The sequence below is a fragment of the Pundamilia nyererei genome, unplaced genomic scaffold, assembly GCF_000239375.1.
Source record: "Pundamilia nyererei isolate P.nyererei 1_Seehausen unplaced genomic scaffold, PunNye1.0 scaffold00447, whole genome shotgun sequence".
Classification (NCBI taxonomy): domain Eukaryota; kingdom Metazoa; phylum Chordata; class Actinopteri; order Cichliformes; family Cichlidae; genus Pundamilia; species Pundamilia nyererei.
In genome coordinates, this window is record NW_005187848.1 from 184977 (window position 1) to 198409 (window position 13433).

The following is a 13433-nucleotide window of genomic DNA, read 5'->3' on the forward strand; positions in this document are numbered from 1 at the left end:
AAACTCCCAGAAAGCCTCAGATCAGCTGAAACACTCAGTTTATTTAAATCCAGGTTGAAGACTCACCTGTTCTCAGCTGCATTTGAATAAAGCACCAAAATCCACACTTTTAAGCTTAAATTCCAAAACTTACATTTAACTACTGATTTTATCTGATTTTATCTGTTTTGATTTTATATACTGTTTTGTTTGTTTGTTAATTAGTTTGTTTGTTTTAATCAATTTTAAATCATGCTTTTTATTTGTTTTTGTTTCTAATGTCTCTGTAAAGCACTTTGAATCACCTTGTTGTTGAATTGTGCTGTACAAATAAACTTGCCTTGCCTTCATAAATTCCAGGACCTCAGTCACCAAGAAGCTGAACTTACCTGAGGAAGTGTTTTTCTCATCCACCTGACCATCTGTTTCTCACCTGTCCTTCTGAATTTATAGGATGTGTTGATGGCGTGGTGGGCGTGGCAGCTCGGGTGGCCTCAGTCCAGTTGCCATGGCTCACCTCGGAGGTGGAACCAAGCCCAGATCTGACCAATCACATCACAGGACTGGAAACTATGATGAGCGAGATGCAACAGAGGGTGAGGGGAAGCATATGGAACACTTCCTGTTGGACTGTGAGGTTTAACTGTTGCAGAGTCACCTGTCTGCTCTTTAGTTTGCTTTATAAACAGCTGAATTCTGTGCCGCTGCTTTGTTTTTTGTTCTGAGTGTCTCACCGTTGCTCTGCAGGTTCCCGTGGCGTTCTGGTCGGTGGAGGCGACCCAGCCGGCGTGGGCTGAAGCCCGCGGTGAGCCAGATGACCTGGTGGAGAGCCTGGAGGACCTGATGGAGGTTGAGGTCATTGCCGGTTCCAAGAAGACGGCATGCTGTGGGCTGGGCTGCGTCGGGTAGATGTAGATTTAAGTGTTTCCATTAAGATGGGAGAATCGTGTTTTAGAGGAAACAGAAGAAAACCTGGGTTCATTTGTCATTGTGATGTTTAAACAATCAATATTAAATAAGTCTAAATAAAGCTGGCAGATCAATATCTGCAGTGATTAATGATTAACATGTCACAGAAGAAAAATGCCACTGGATGGTTGAACTATCCTTTAGGAGGTGATAGACAGGTACATACTGAGATAAAATACACAATGCATGGATTCACCTGCAGCATAACTACAGGAGGATTCAGGGTCACCTGGTCCAGCCCTAACTATATGCTTTAGCATAAAGGAAAGTTTGAAGCCTGATCTTGAAAGTAGAGATAGTGTCTGTCTCCTGAATCCAAACTGGAAGCTGGTTCCACAGAAGAGGGGCCTGAAAACTGAAGGCAGTCGTCCAGCCTGGAAGTAATAAATGCATGAACTAGTTTTTCAGCGTCACTCTGAGACAGGATATTTCTAACTTTAGAAATGTTGCACAAATGGAAGAAAGCAGTCTTACATATTTGTTTAATATGTGCATTGAAGGACATGTCCTGGTCAAAAATGACTCCAAGGTTCCTCAGTGTTACTGGAGGCCAAGGTAATGCCATCCAGAGTAAGAATCTGCTTGGAGACCATATTTCTAAGCTTTTCAGGGCCGAGTACAATAACCTCAGTTTGATCTGAATGAAGCAGAAAATTAGCGGCCGTCCAGGTCTTTATGTCTTTAAGACATTCCTGCAGTTTAATTTCCATTGTCAATATTATTCAATGAAATTAAGGGCAGTGTCAATAAAAACACACTGAGACTGAGCTGTGATGTCATCAAGTGCTGCCTTTCCAATCAAAGGATGAATTCACTTGCGCTCAGGTGAACTATAAAGTGTACTTGAGTATTGATGTCATGATGCAGCAGCAAAGAAGAAAAAAAAGAAAAGAAAAAAAAAGAAAAGACCCCACCCAAGGCTCCTCCTTTTCCTCCTAGTCTTTCAAATTAAAACCAGCTTAATTTTGAAAAGAGAAGCCCAGCCTGCACGCGGTGTGTCAGGGGAGGACAGCATATTTCAGCCGCTCAGATCAATAACACACTGTGTTGAATTAAGAACTTTATTGACAAACATAAAAATATGATACAAACACGGAAGACAGACGAACATGAGGAGGCGGAGCTTCAATTTTGGAAGGTCGAGCGTAGATGAGTTCTGAAAGCTGAAAGAAAAAACAAAAACAAAAAAACCAACAACCATCAGTCCTGCTTCACGCAGCTGTTAACGTGTTTGCGCACAGCGGGGTGTTTACGTGGTCTCACCTTCCTGGTTGTCCCACAGTTCGGCCGCCACACCATTAAGAGGACTGTCGTTGTTCGGCTCTGAGGAGGAAGCAGAGTGACAGTGAGGTCAGAGGGCAGAGCTTGGACAGTGCTGGGGTGATGACGCATTTACCTCCCAGCAGGCTCTGGATGGACAGCAGGATGGAGCGAACGTCGTAGAGCGCTGACCATTTGTCCTTCAGGATGTCAAGGCAGATGAAGCCGTGCTCGTCTACGTTGGGGTGGAAACATGGTGTGACAAACTTTACGCGTGGGGCCTGGTACGGGTAACCGGCAGGAAACTCCAGAGAGAGGCGGTACCTGAGGCCCTCGTACACCTGAACAGGTAAGACAGAGCAGAATTTAACTTTCTGCTGAGAGCAGAGTAACCCAAATGATCCGTGTGTACATACCGTCCCCTGAGCGCCATCGATGGTTCCAACCCACTTAAACAGATTATCTGACTCTGGGAACGCAGAGATCCCCTTATCACCTGACATCTGCACCAGAGAGAGAGACTGTCACACAACTTCAGGACACATGGAGGGTGTCACATGACCTCAGGTGTTACAGGTTAGAACAGAACACTGATGAAGACTGGACTCACCATGAGCGTCATCAGCTCCTGCTGCAGCCTGCAGACACAAACAGGAAGCTCAGAATCTGCTGCACATGCTCAGTTCAGTGTTTCACTTTTGGCTCAGATTAAGGAGGAGCCTGCCTCCTTTGTGGTTCTGGTGTTTCCTCCTGAACTCAACTCAGCCCTTCATGAAACTGCAGCTCAGACAGGTGCTGTGCAGAGAGGATCAGGTAAACTTGCCCATCTGTATGACTCAGACTGAGGCAACTGTGATACTAAGTTTGCCTGTCACTCCACACCTGTAGGAGCTGCCCCCACCCATCACCTGCTGAACAGTGTCACTTTTAGCCCTTTCACACAAGTACCTACTCAGCACGACTCTAGTAGTTTTCCGTTTCTGGGGTTGTTGGTTTCCCCAGTTGCCGGGTTTTAAATATGGCGGCTTTGATTTTCGTGAAGGACACGCCTTCAGGCCCCATCGATCGACGCTACTGACTAGCCAATGGGTGGCACCCAGTCAGTTGATGTCACATTTTAGGATAGCACGTACTATTAAAAAACAAACAAACAAAACCCCTAAAAACCGAGCCGGTACTAGTGGGACAGGGCCACTGGTGTAATCGAATGGCGGCACAGCACACGGAAACCAAGCGCATCATTGTTTACCAACAGCTGTACTAATAAAGTTTAATCAACCGTGAACAGGAAGTGTACTGCTAACACCTGTCCGACAGGTAGAGTCAGAAATTGGCACTGAGAGCTGACACAAACACCCAATATGAAAACACACAATAGGAAAAGTCTCTCTCTCACACAAACACACACCGTTTGGACACAGAGCCTCTGGCCGCGCTGCCGCCGCTGTCGCTGCCTTTCAGAGCGGCGGTGCTGGAAGCTGCAGCCGCTGCGGGGTCCATGTTCTGGGAGGCCATGAGCGTTACCGTCCTGTTCTGCTGAATCAGACAAAGTGAGGTTAGAAGGCCCGGGTTCCTCTGCGGCTCACCTCCCGTGTTTCTCCCTCTAAGCTAACAGCAGCTAAACGCTGGCACCGGATCCAGCTCCGAGGACTCGTCTCCAGCTGTATCCGCCTCTCAGGCCACCGTTCGGGTGTTTTACTCAGACCTTACCCCGTTAACAGACGAGGCTCACCTTCACTGTGACGACGTCGTGCTAAAGGTGCTAGCTGTTAGCTCCACCGGTCGGCTAAGCGTTGGCTCTGCGGCTAGCCTGTTTATTACCCAGAGGAGACTATAAACAAACAAAAACTCTTCCCGGTACGGACTCACCGGTTGTCGGTCGGGGTTTGTCGGCCAGAGTACAGCTACTGTCTGTTGGATTCAAACGGAACACGCTCCCGCCCCCGATTTAAACCGACTGTTTCTTACACAGTCGGCCAATCAGCGCCCGACCTTTAAAAACAAGCCAGCTTTGGCTGGCCAATGGCAGGCCTGCCAAGTAAAGGGAGGTGCGTTGTGATTAGGCAGCGTGAACGACGAAATGATCCAAACGTCTTTTAATGCTGACGTCATAACAGAGCCCAACAAGTCAGAAATCGGTTTTAGTAAACAAACAAAATTACATAAATATACATTTGTGTATTCACTTACCTGTCATAATAAATATGCCTGTGAATAAATGTTTTACCTTCTGTTTATGATTACAGCTCTGTTTCAGGCTAACTTAAATTAAATATCAGACTGCTGTCTCTTCAAGCCTAGCTTAGTGAAAGGTGACCAACAGATGATGTCACGCGGAGGCTCTGACAGCACAGATCCACAGTGAGAATGATGTAATAGCTCAGTTAAACTTTGGTGGGAACCACTCGGAGAGTTTCCATCAGAAAATGAAATGCTGTTAGCTCGCAGGTGATACAGCTGTCTTCATTAAAGATGAGTTCAAAACAAAGATGATAAACTGCATTAATGCTTTCTCTGGAGTATCAGGTCTGACTTTAAACATGAAAATGTGTCCTGTTCCTGTCGGAGAGGCTTGTGTCCTTAAAGAAGGTTTTCCTGTCAAAGAACAGATGACTTATTTGGGAACTAACATCTGTCGAGATCAGTCTGAGAGGGTCATTTCTAATTTCCAGCATTTAAATCCAAAAATGAAAAACAGATTTGATCTGTGGCTCATGAGCGATCGATCACTGATCCGTTTATCTTAAACAGGGATATTCACACTCAGTGTATCCTGCAAAAGTAAAAATGTTCCTAAATCATTCGTAGAACAGTCGATGCTGCACTTTATTACTTTGTGTGGGAAAACAGAAATAAATCAATATTATATAAGGATCCAAAATAATATTAATGATGTGTCCCAGCTAGTGAAGGTAAAAAGGTCATTTTCTTCCATATCCTGTGTTTGTGAGGACCTGTGATGTTCCCGTATCTGTAAGAGAACACAGTACAGTGTTTCATGATGACACAAATGGACCAAATATACAGACAGCACTGAATAAAGATGTTCTCAGAGATGCCATTAATATACTGGATAAAACATATATGATTCATTGTCCTGTAACCCCTCACTGTCAGTTTTACTGGAACAGTAACTTTATGAATATTAATGAGCCATTGATATGGACTTACAATAAGAAGTATTTAATCACCAACAAGGTCGAATAACAAACCAATTTATTAAAACTATAGAAATGATCTGGATGAATCTTGTACTGTAAAACTGTCAAACAGTCAGTGAAACAATTCCACATCTTTTTGAATGATGTATTTCATTTTTTAACACATACACTACATTTAATGTTTTCTTTTTATTTTCATTGTCTGTGGAGGTTCTCAGTCATCCAGGTCATCGTAGTCTAAGGAGCTTGGAAAGAAAAGCGTCTGGACTTCTTTATGTTGCTTGAAGGCGTTTCACCTCTCATCCGAGAAGCTTCTTTAGATCTTGGGTCAAATGGTGGAGAGTCCCAGATCTCAGGCTCGTCATTGATCAGTTTACAGAGTAGCCGCTCAGAAAGCAGAGCAGATGTCCTAGCAGAGGTTCAGCAACACTTCACAGAATACACATGACGGGACTTACAGGCGTGTTTTTATGGATTCCAGCTCACTGTGGAGTCAGAGCAAATGAAATGGTAGATAGAGCTGCAAAGGAAGCCACAAAACACGGGATAGTCGACCTGGGTAGAGATAAAGAGTATGGTAAGGCAAGAAATGAAGAAAAGATGGCAAAACAGTGGGAGGAGGAAAAGAGGGGACGTGATTGGATGAAATCCAAAGGAGGGAAGGAGAAATGAGGAGCTCAGAAAGGAGTAGGAGAGAGGAGGTGGCCATATCGAGAATAAGATTAGAACATACTGGTTTGAACACTACACTATTCATGATAGGGAAACATAATACAGGGAAATGTGACGACAGTGGAGAAGAGGAAACGATAGAACATGTTATATTAGGGTGTCAGAAATATCAGGTGGAGAGAAGACAACTGACCCAAAACGTCAGCGAATAAGGGTTTGGGTTTTTTTGAGCGACGCTCCAGTCCCCGCTCCACACCAGTTGGAGGCGGTAATGCACCATTCAGGTGTTTGCCAACCGACAATAAAATTTAGAGGAAGCAGCAGCAGCAGCGAACAGGTAAGATGAACGCGCCTCCCGCTTTCGAGTCGTTCCTGCTGTTCGAAGGGGAGAAAAAGATCAGCATCAGCAAGGACACCAAAGTCCCGAACGCCTGCCTGTTCACCCTGAACAAGGAGGACCACACGCTGGGCAACATCATCCGAGCGTAAGGCCCTGAGACACGGCCGCAAAGGCATCACACCGCTACATCCAGGCTAACAACAGGCTAACTAACAACAGCCCGCTAAAGTCATCCGAGCGTAAGGGTCCCAGACCCGGCTTCACAGCTGGCTAAGTTGAGGCTAACAGCCAGACAAACGCTAAGCAGCGGCTCAGAGACAGATGCTAGCACGCAGCCTGCAGGTGGTTCCGTCTTACAGGTAGCTAGGAGGTTTTTTCAGAAAACCAGAACATAGTCTTGTAATATTTGATCTCTGCTTGCTTTTTGTTTTTTAATAAACCATGACATGCTGCTGATGGGAAACAGGTCTTAGTGTAAGCCACCATAGGCGGCTGTCCCAGTGCCTGATCATAAAGTCAGCAAAGTTAATGAACTGATCCTCAAATATTCTTCCTGTGAGCTGCACACACATCATTCACACTAATCTGCTCATCCTTACAGTCTGTCCACCAATCAAATGACTTTCTGTGTGTGTGTGTGTGTGTGTGTGGTCAGTCAGCTGCTGAAGGACCCTCAGGTTCTGTTTGCTGGTTATAAAGTTCCTCATCCTCTGGAGCACAAGATCGTCATCAGAGTGCAGACCACACCTGACTACAGCCCACAGGTAACACGCACACACCTGTGGGATATTCCAGGAAGTATGTTCATCAGACTCTGAGTTTCCTGTTCCAGAAGGGTGATTGGTTAGTTCATTCAGCTCTGAGCGTGTTCCCACTGGGTTATGTGCATACTATTACAGACGTCTCAGCTTCTACAGGATCAGGATGTATCAGGATAGTTTTGAAAGAATGACACATTTTAAATCAGGAATGCAGATCAGAGCAGAGCTGTGAGCGGATCCAGATGGGATCAGCTGGGACATGACCAAGCAGACCTGGATCTGGGATTTATCCGATCTGAATCCCTGATCAAAAATCTGTTTGGATCCGTCCGGCTGTGCAAATGGACTCGGTTTGCTGATCCGTCACGGAGCCCATGTTCTGGCTGATCTGGTTCTGGGTCGACCTGCCGAGGCTGACTCAGGTGATTTTCAGTGGAAAATCTGCCGAGGCTCATTTTGACTTTAAATGACCGAACCTCAATCTGATTACATTTCAATGTGAAATGTAATCAGATTACAATCAGACTGTCTGCAGTGACTTTAAACACATTTAGTTCAGCTTTAGTTTTAAAGCCATCTCAGCCTGAACTTCACTCGAATAAGATCCATTTATCCATCAGAGTGATTGATTATAATAAGTGTTACCATGGTAACTGCCTTTCTGGAACAGCAAACCCGAGTTTCCCTCATAAACTAAACTTGCTTCTTGGAACACACTTCTGATTACAGCTCTTAGTTACAGGAAGTGAAATTAAATGACAGGAAATGATGTCGTTCCTGACAGGAAGCGTTCACGAACGCTATCACTGACCTGATCAGCGAGCTGTCACTGCTGGAGGAACGCTTCAGAGTCGCCATCAAAGACAAACAGGAAGGCATAGAGTGACCCCGCCCCATCATGATGTCACTTCCAGTTACCTGTCCTCTGTTTGTCTTCTGTTTCTTTTAAATAAAGCCTGTGATGCCATATCCTGATGAGTGTGTGTGACATACCTGCAGCTCAGGCGGTGGCTGCAAGCAGCCGATTGAAGTTTAAAGTGCTGGTCAACATTTTCCTGTGTTTGCTTTAACAGATCATTAGACAGAACTGTTTGCAAACAATAACAGAAAGAAGAAATACTCTGATCATTGTCACCCTTCCAAAAACAGCTTTTCCTTCATCTACAGCACAAACCTGCTGTGCAGGCAAAGCTCCAGTTCAGTTTTTTTCATATATAAGTATATTTACTTAGGAAAATGAAGACAGGTTAATTGTATTTCGGTAAGTGCAAGTACTGTGTTGTTTTCTTTTTTCAATGAAAATATTTGCAAAAAAAAAGCTCCGGTTCATACTGAGTTTACCAGTTTATAATTTATATTTGCGTTCGAGTTATGAAAATGATTAATTAAATATGTTTTCATAGAAGAAGTCCAACTCTTCCCACTCGGGTTTTATTTATTTACTTTTTAGGTCAATTGTGTTTATACTTTATGTCAAAATGAAAAAAATAACTATAAAGTGAAACATGAGGTTGTGCTGAAAAGAATGATAGCAAGGCAAGGAAAAACAGTCAAGGTGAAATCAAAGCAGTCAAGGACGGGCAGTTATTCATGCGACGCAGAGGGTGAAGAATATAATCCACCCACTGTTATCATCTTCAATGCCCTGTACCAACACAGAGCAGCTACCTGAACGCTGCTCCAACAAAGGTCGATCATCTTGTTAATAACTTTACCTCCTCACTACGTACGACTCTGGATACTGTAGCTCCTGTGAAAACTAAGGTCTCAAATCAGAAGTACCTGACTCCGTGGTATAATTCTCAAACACGTACCCGAAAGCAGATGACTCATAAGCTGGAGAGGAAATGGCGTGTCACAAATTTAGAAGATTCAGTTTTGTTTATGTAGCACCAAATCACAACAGTCGCCTCAAGGCGATATTGTAGAGACCCTGCAGAGAAAAACCCTACAATCATATGACCCCCTACGAGCAGCAGTTTGGCGACAGTGGGAAGGAAAACTCCCTTTTAACAGGAAGAAACCTCCAGCAGAACCAGGCTCAGGGAGGGGCGGGGCCATCTGCTGCGAGAGAAGGAAGACAGGATAGAGACATGCTGTGGAAGAGAGACAGAGGTTAATAATAACTATTAAATGCAAAGTGTCTGTTAGCATTTTAGCTCCTGAAATGTTCTCAGGTGTTCTCAGGTTAGTTCGAGGAGGGTTTTTGGCTCACTGGTGCAGTTATGGTGCAGTCGTTGTGTGGAAACTTTCAGACCTGAATGAGAGTCCGGATTTGTTCTTGAGGTTCCTTAGTAAGTCCAACTGATTGAGAGGAGGGATCAACCTGCAGACACAAATTTCACGAATAACAAGTGTGATTCAGCAGAGTGTGATTCAGGTCTATTAACACATAGTGAGTGAAGAAGAAACACCCAGTGCATCATGGGAATCCCCCAGCAGTCTACACCTATTGCAGCATAATTAAGGGAGGATTCAGGGTCACCTGATCCAGACATAACTACTTAAGCAAAAAATAAACCGTTTCTCTGCAGATGATCAGTTTTCCACTTCCTGTTCCTTCTGGTCAGTTCAGATCTGCTACAGTACACTCGTATGTCTGTGTGACTAAACCGAGTCTTTACAGAACAGTGTGTCTGGGTCACTTCTTTCTCCAGTCTCTATATATTTTTTGTGTTTTTAATTGTTGCTAGCATTTTTCCCAGTTGTGCATCCCAGAGTTCTAGTTTAGTGTTAGTTTTTCCATTTTAAGATGTTCTTGATGATCTCAAAGTATTGATCATTTGTTTGTGGCTCCACCTTTTCCAAGAGATTTTTAAAAAAGTATGGCATAATTTCTAGTGAAATTATTCTAAATCTTCTTTACAAACCCACACAGGACGCACATTATTGCCTGATGAAAAAAATCACAGGGACAACATTTTACTCCAAAATCCAAAACAGGAACAATTTCAACAAAGTCTGGCTGTAATAAAACTGACCCTGTTGCTCCACAATTTGACAGAAGCTCTGTTTTTAAGCCGCATTGAAAATGTCATAGAGCCCATCACATTTCATTCACTATATTTTTCCACTGTGATATTGTGGGAGGCCCAGGAGGGAGCCAGCCTTTTTGGCTGCTTCTCTCAGAAATGTAAAAAGATATTTATTTGCTAGGCCCTGCAAATTATCAGAAGTTCATAATAATATGGTGGAAAATTGGAAAGATATGTTATTTACTTAAAATATAGTGATTAAAGATTTGTGGAACTCAAGCCAAAAGGGTTTAATCTTCAGGCAGTCCCCAAATCTTTGCCAATGCTCCACATAACCTCCGACAGCTGAGCGTACCTGTGTCCAGGTGGACCATTTGCTGTGGTGTTATGAAAAACTGCATCAGACATTTCCAGCTAAAGTCCTGCCATATATTGGAATTTGTACATTTCCACGAGGGCTTACATCCAACCAGTCTTCATATTGGAATGTTTCCCTCATTTCTTTAACATAGCGCATAGAGTGAGGCTTCCTGGTCAACAACTCTTTGTGAAATGTACCCATAACTAAGTTGTTCCCATTAGCCTTCAGATAACGATCAGTATTCGATCATCTAGATCAGTTTTGGTGACAATGTTCTGCTGCAAGTAGTTCCTTAATTGCAGCTATCTAAACTAGTCTGAAGTTTTAAGCTGATAATGATGATAAAGTCCCCTTAAAGGATCAGTCTTGACAAGATGACAACGTCTTTTACTCTTTTGTTTTGTGTGAGTGAAGAAAAGGTCTTCACACTGTGTTTAAATGTGCCATCTAGGAGGTCAGGCCTAAACCCAGGGTCAAATGTGCACCATTGAAGTATCTGAATTTTACCATCTAACTTTCCTCTTTTGCTTTGTCGCATATTTTCAACTGAGTTTTGACCCGGGGGTTTTGGATCATGTTTACATGCATAGCCAAATATGTATGAGCCAGAACTGCTTGGGTTGGTGGGTCTTTCAGTGTTGAGTGTCGTTCCATCTGGCAGGACAACACATATAAACAAGAGGCTTGATTTGAGCCGCATAAAAATACGCTTTAAGGTTTGGTAAGTCAGGGAGCGCACCAATCACAGCGACAGCTTATGCAAAGTTCACTCCCACCACAATGATGGCTGGAAGTGGGGTCGGAGGTCACCTTGGTTACGCTTACCTCTCTTTTCTTTATAAAGTTGTAATGGTTTATATCTATGAAGCGCCTTGAGGCGACTTTTGTTGTGATTTGGCGCTATATAAATAAAACTGAATTGAATTGAATTGAGCCCCAGGTCTTCTACTTTGCCAAATAAATCTGGAAATGATTTTATCAATTGCTGAAAATCCTTCTGGGTGGTTTCCACTGGGAGCGCCTGGAACAAATAGAGATACCACAGAAGCAGGTTCATGTTCACACAATGTGGCTCAAACTGAGGAAGGAAACTGAACTCCACCTTCTTTTATCTTCTTTAATCTTATTGAGTAAGGGAGCACATTTAGCTTCTGCCAATCGAGAGATGTCTTTTGGCAAATAAATACCCAAACATTTCACTGAATGCTGATCCATTAAGTTGTTTCAGAGGTTTGTAGTTCAATGTTAAGTTGTATCTTATGCACTTTGTAACCAGAGGAAAATGTTTTATTAGGCTCACATGTATATTTTTATGTACTAAGACATCATCCGCACTCAAAGCCACTTTGTGTTCTTCTCCATTTATATGAATACCTTTAATACTTTCTCTGTATATAGAGAAGCAGAGCAGCGATGGGGGGCAGCCTTGCTTCGAACCGCGCTGCAGTGTGATGGATAGACAGATGTCCAGTCATTTTAATCCTGGAAGATGGATATTATAGAGTAGGAATCAGCTGAATACAATTACGAGGTGTCCCAAATTGTTCCAGAACTTTCTATAAGAAAGCCCAGCTGACTGCATCCACACTCACCAGTAAAGCCTCTAGTTTGGTTTGTTGAATATAATGTAAGATATGTGACGAGCATCTAATGTTGTCATGAGCTTGTCTCTGCAAAACAAAGTGTATATTGTGTATAAGATGTGGGAGCATTTGTTTCGCTTGGGAAGAAACAATTTGTGATCAACGTTCGACACAGAAATCGGCCCATATGATCCACAATAGCTCGCCTTTTCTGTCTTTAGCGATGATTGAAAGGACCATTTCATTCCACGAAGGTGGCATTTTTGATTTGCACTACAGGCCTTTAGTGGGCATGGTAATAATTCATTCCAGAATACTCTGCACCGTTCTGAAGGAAAGCCTGCAGGTGTCTTTCTAGCTTTCAGCCTGGAGATGGCGCCATTTAGTTCTCTCTCTGTGATCTCAGCTATCAAAATGTTATGTTGTTCAGCTGGAGCAGGGAAGTCAGGCGCTGCAGGGGGGCGCACCTGAGCGGCATCGACAATCCTGGCTCGCCGGCTGAACTGGGTCCTGTAGTGTTGTTAGTGTGTGTGGCTGCGAGCTGCAAAGCTGCAGCCGTTTGTGCATAGATGCTGAAAAGCGTGGAAACGTGGTCGGGTCTGTCGTGCATCTATTACAAATGCCTTTTGTGATTCCTCTTCTTCATGCAGTATCTGGGTCCTTAATGTTGTATCTTGTATTATCCAGAGACAATAGTCAATGCTTCATACGTCTACTTAGGTAATACTTAGGTCCCTTCACCTCCGGTGTCCACTGTCTGGTTCGGGAGTCACCACCACAACAGGTACCAAGTACCTCGCAGCTCCTTGCAGCAGCTTCAGCAGGTTCATTAGGACTCAATGTCCTCAGTGTCCCTCAGAATGCTGTCAAAGGTCTGATGGAGGTGTGAGCTGAAGATCTCGCAGACCGAGGCCTCTGCCAGGTGTTCCCAGCACACCCTCACCATACGTTTAGCTGCGTCTATCCAGTTTCCTCCCCCACCACCTGCACTCGAAAAACTAAAACTGACATTTACTTAAAATTTTTGAGGCAACACTTTTACACTTAAAAATATTGAGTAAATTGGAAACCAGTCAAATCTGGTCAATATACTTGATCAATTGAATAGCTAAAGCTTAAACATATTAAGTTGAAATGAATAATTGTAGTTTTACACAAACATGAAAAAATTTAGTAAATAACACTGACATGCTTGGTCAGTGTAAATGAAATATAGACGGTCAGTTAATCCAAAATTTTGTTCCATTTACTTCATATTGTAAACTGAACGTAATCAAAATTGTATTTAATATTAAATATGGTAAATGGCCTATATTTGTATAGTGCTTTACTCGTCCCTAAGGACCCCAAAGCGCTTTACACACCCAGTCAT

At 43.4% G+C, this 13433-nt stretch overlaps 3 protein-coding genes across 5 annotated transcripts; 2 read left to right on the forward strand and 1 right to left on the reverse strand.

Annotated features, from left to right (window-relative positions):
* Positions 1-362: 362 nt before the first annotated feature.
* Positions 363-1012, forward strand: LOC102197564 (regulator of G-protein signaling 9-binding protein; the record flags this gene model as incomplete). Its single annotated transcript, XM_005753666.1, has 2 exons — positions 363-575; positions 727-1012. Coding segments are annotated over 2 exons (375 nt in total), but the record flags the coding sequence as incomplete, so codon positions are not given.
* Positions 1013-1995: 983 nt separating this feature from the next.
* ube2c (ubiquitin-conjugating enzyme E2C) lies at positions 1996-4262 on the reverse strand. Of its 3 annotated transcripts, none has more exons than XM_005753658.2 (7): positions 4078-4262; positions 3617-3744; positions 2819-2846; positions 2625-2711; positions 2345-2549; positions 2212-2271; positions 1996-2111 (listed from the first exon to the last, which is right to left on the reverse strand). In XM_005753658.2, exons 2-7 carry the CDS (start codon positions 3721-3723, stop codon positions 2074-2076), a joined length of 525 nt encoding a protein of 174 aa, XP_005753715.1. In that variant the 5' UTR covers positions 3724-3744; positions 4078-4262; the 3' UTR covers positions 1996-2073. The 3 variants fall into 3 exon arrangements, with proteins under 3 accessions (XP_005753715.1, XP_005753714.1, XP_005753716.1); XM_005753657.2 differs by having other exon boundaries at positions 3617-3741; positions 4078-4256; XM_005753659.1 differs by lacking the exon at positions 4078-4262 and adding an exon at positions 3941-4071 and having other exon boundaries at positions 3617-3741.
* Positions 4263-6247: 1985 nt separating this feature from the next.
* Positions 6248-8113, forward strand: polr2j (RNA polymerase II subunit J). Its single transcript, XM_005753661.2, has 3 exons — positions 6248-6526; positions 7037-7145; positions 7927-8113. Exons 1-3 carry the CDS (start codon positions 6384-6386, stop codon positions 8026-8028), a joined length of 354 nt encoding a protein of 117 aa, XP_005753718.1. The 5' UTR covers positions 6248-6383; the 3' UTR covers positions 8029-8113.
* The last annotated feature ends 5320 nt before the right edge of the window (positions 8114-13433 follow it).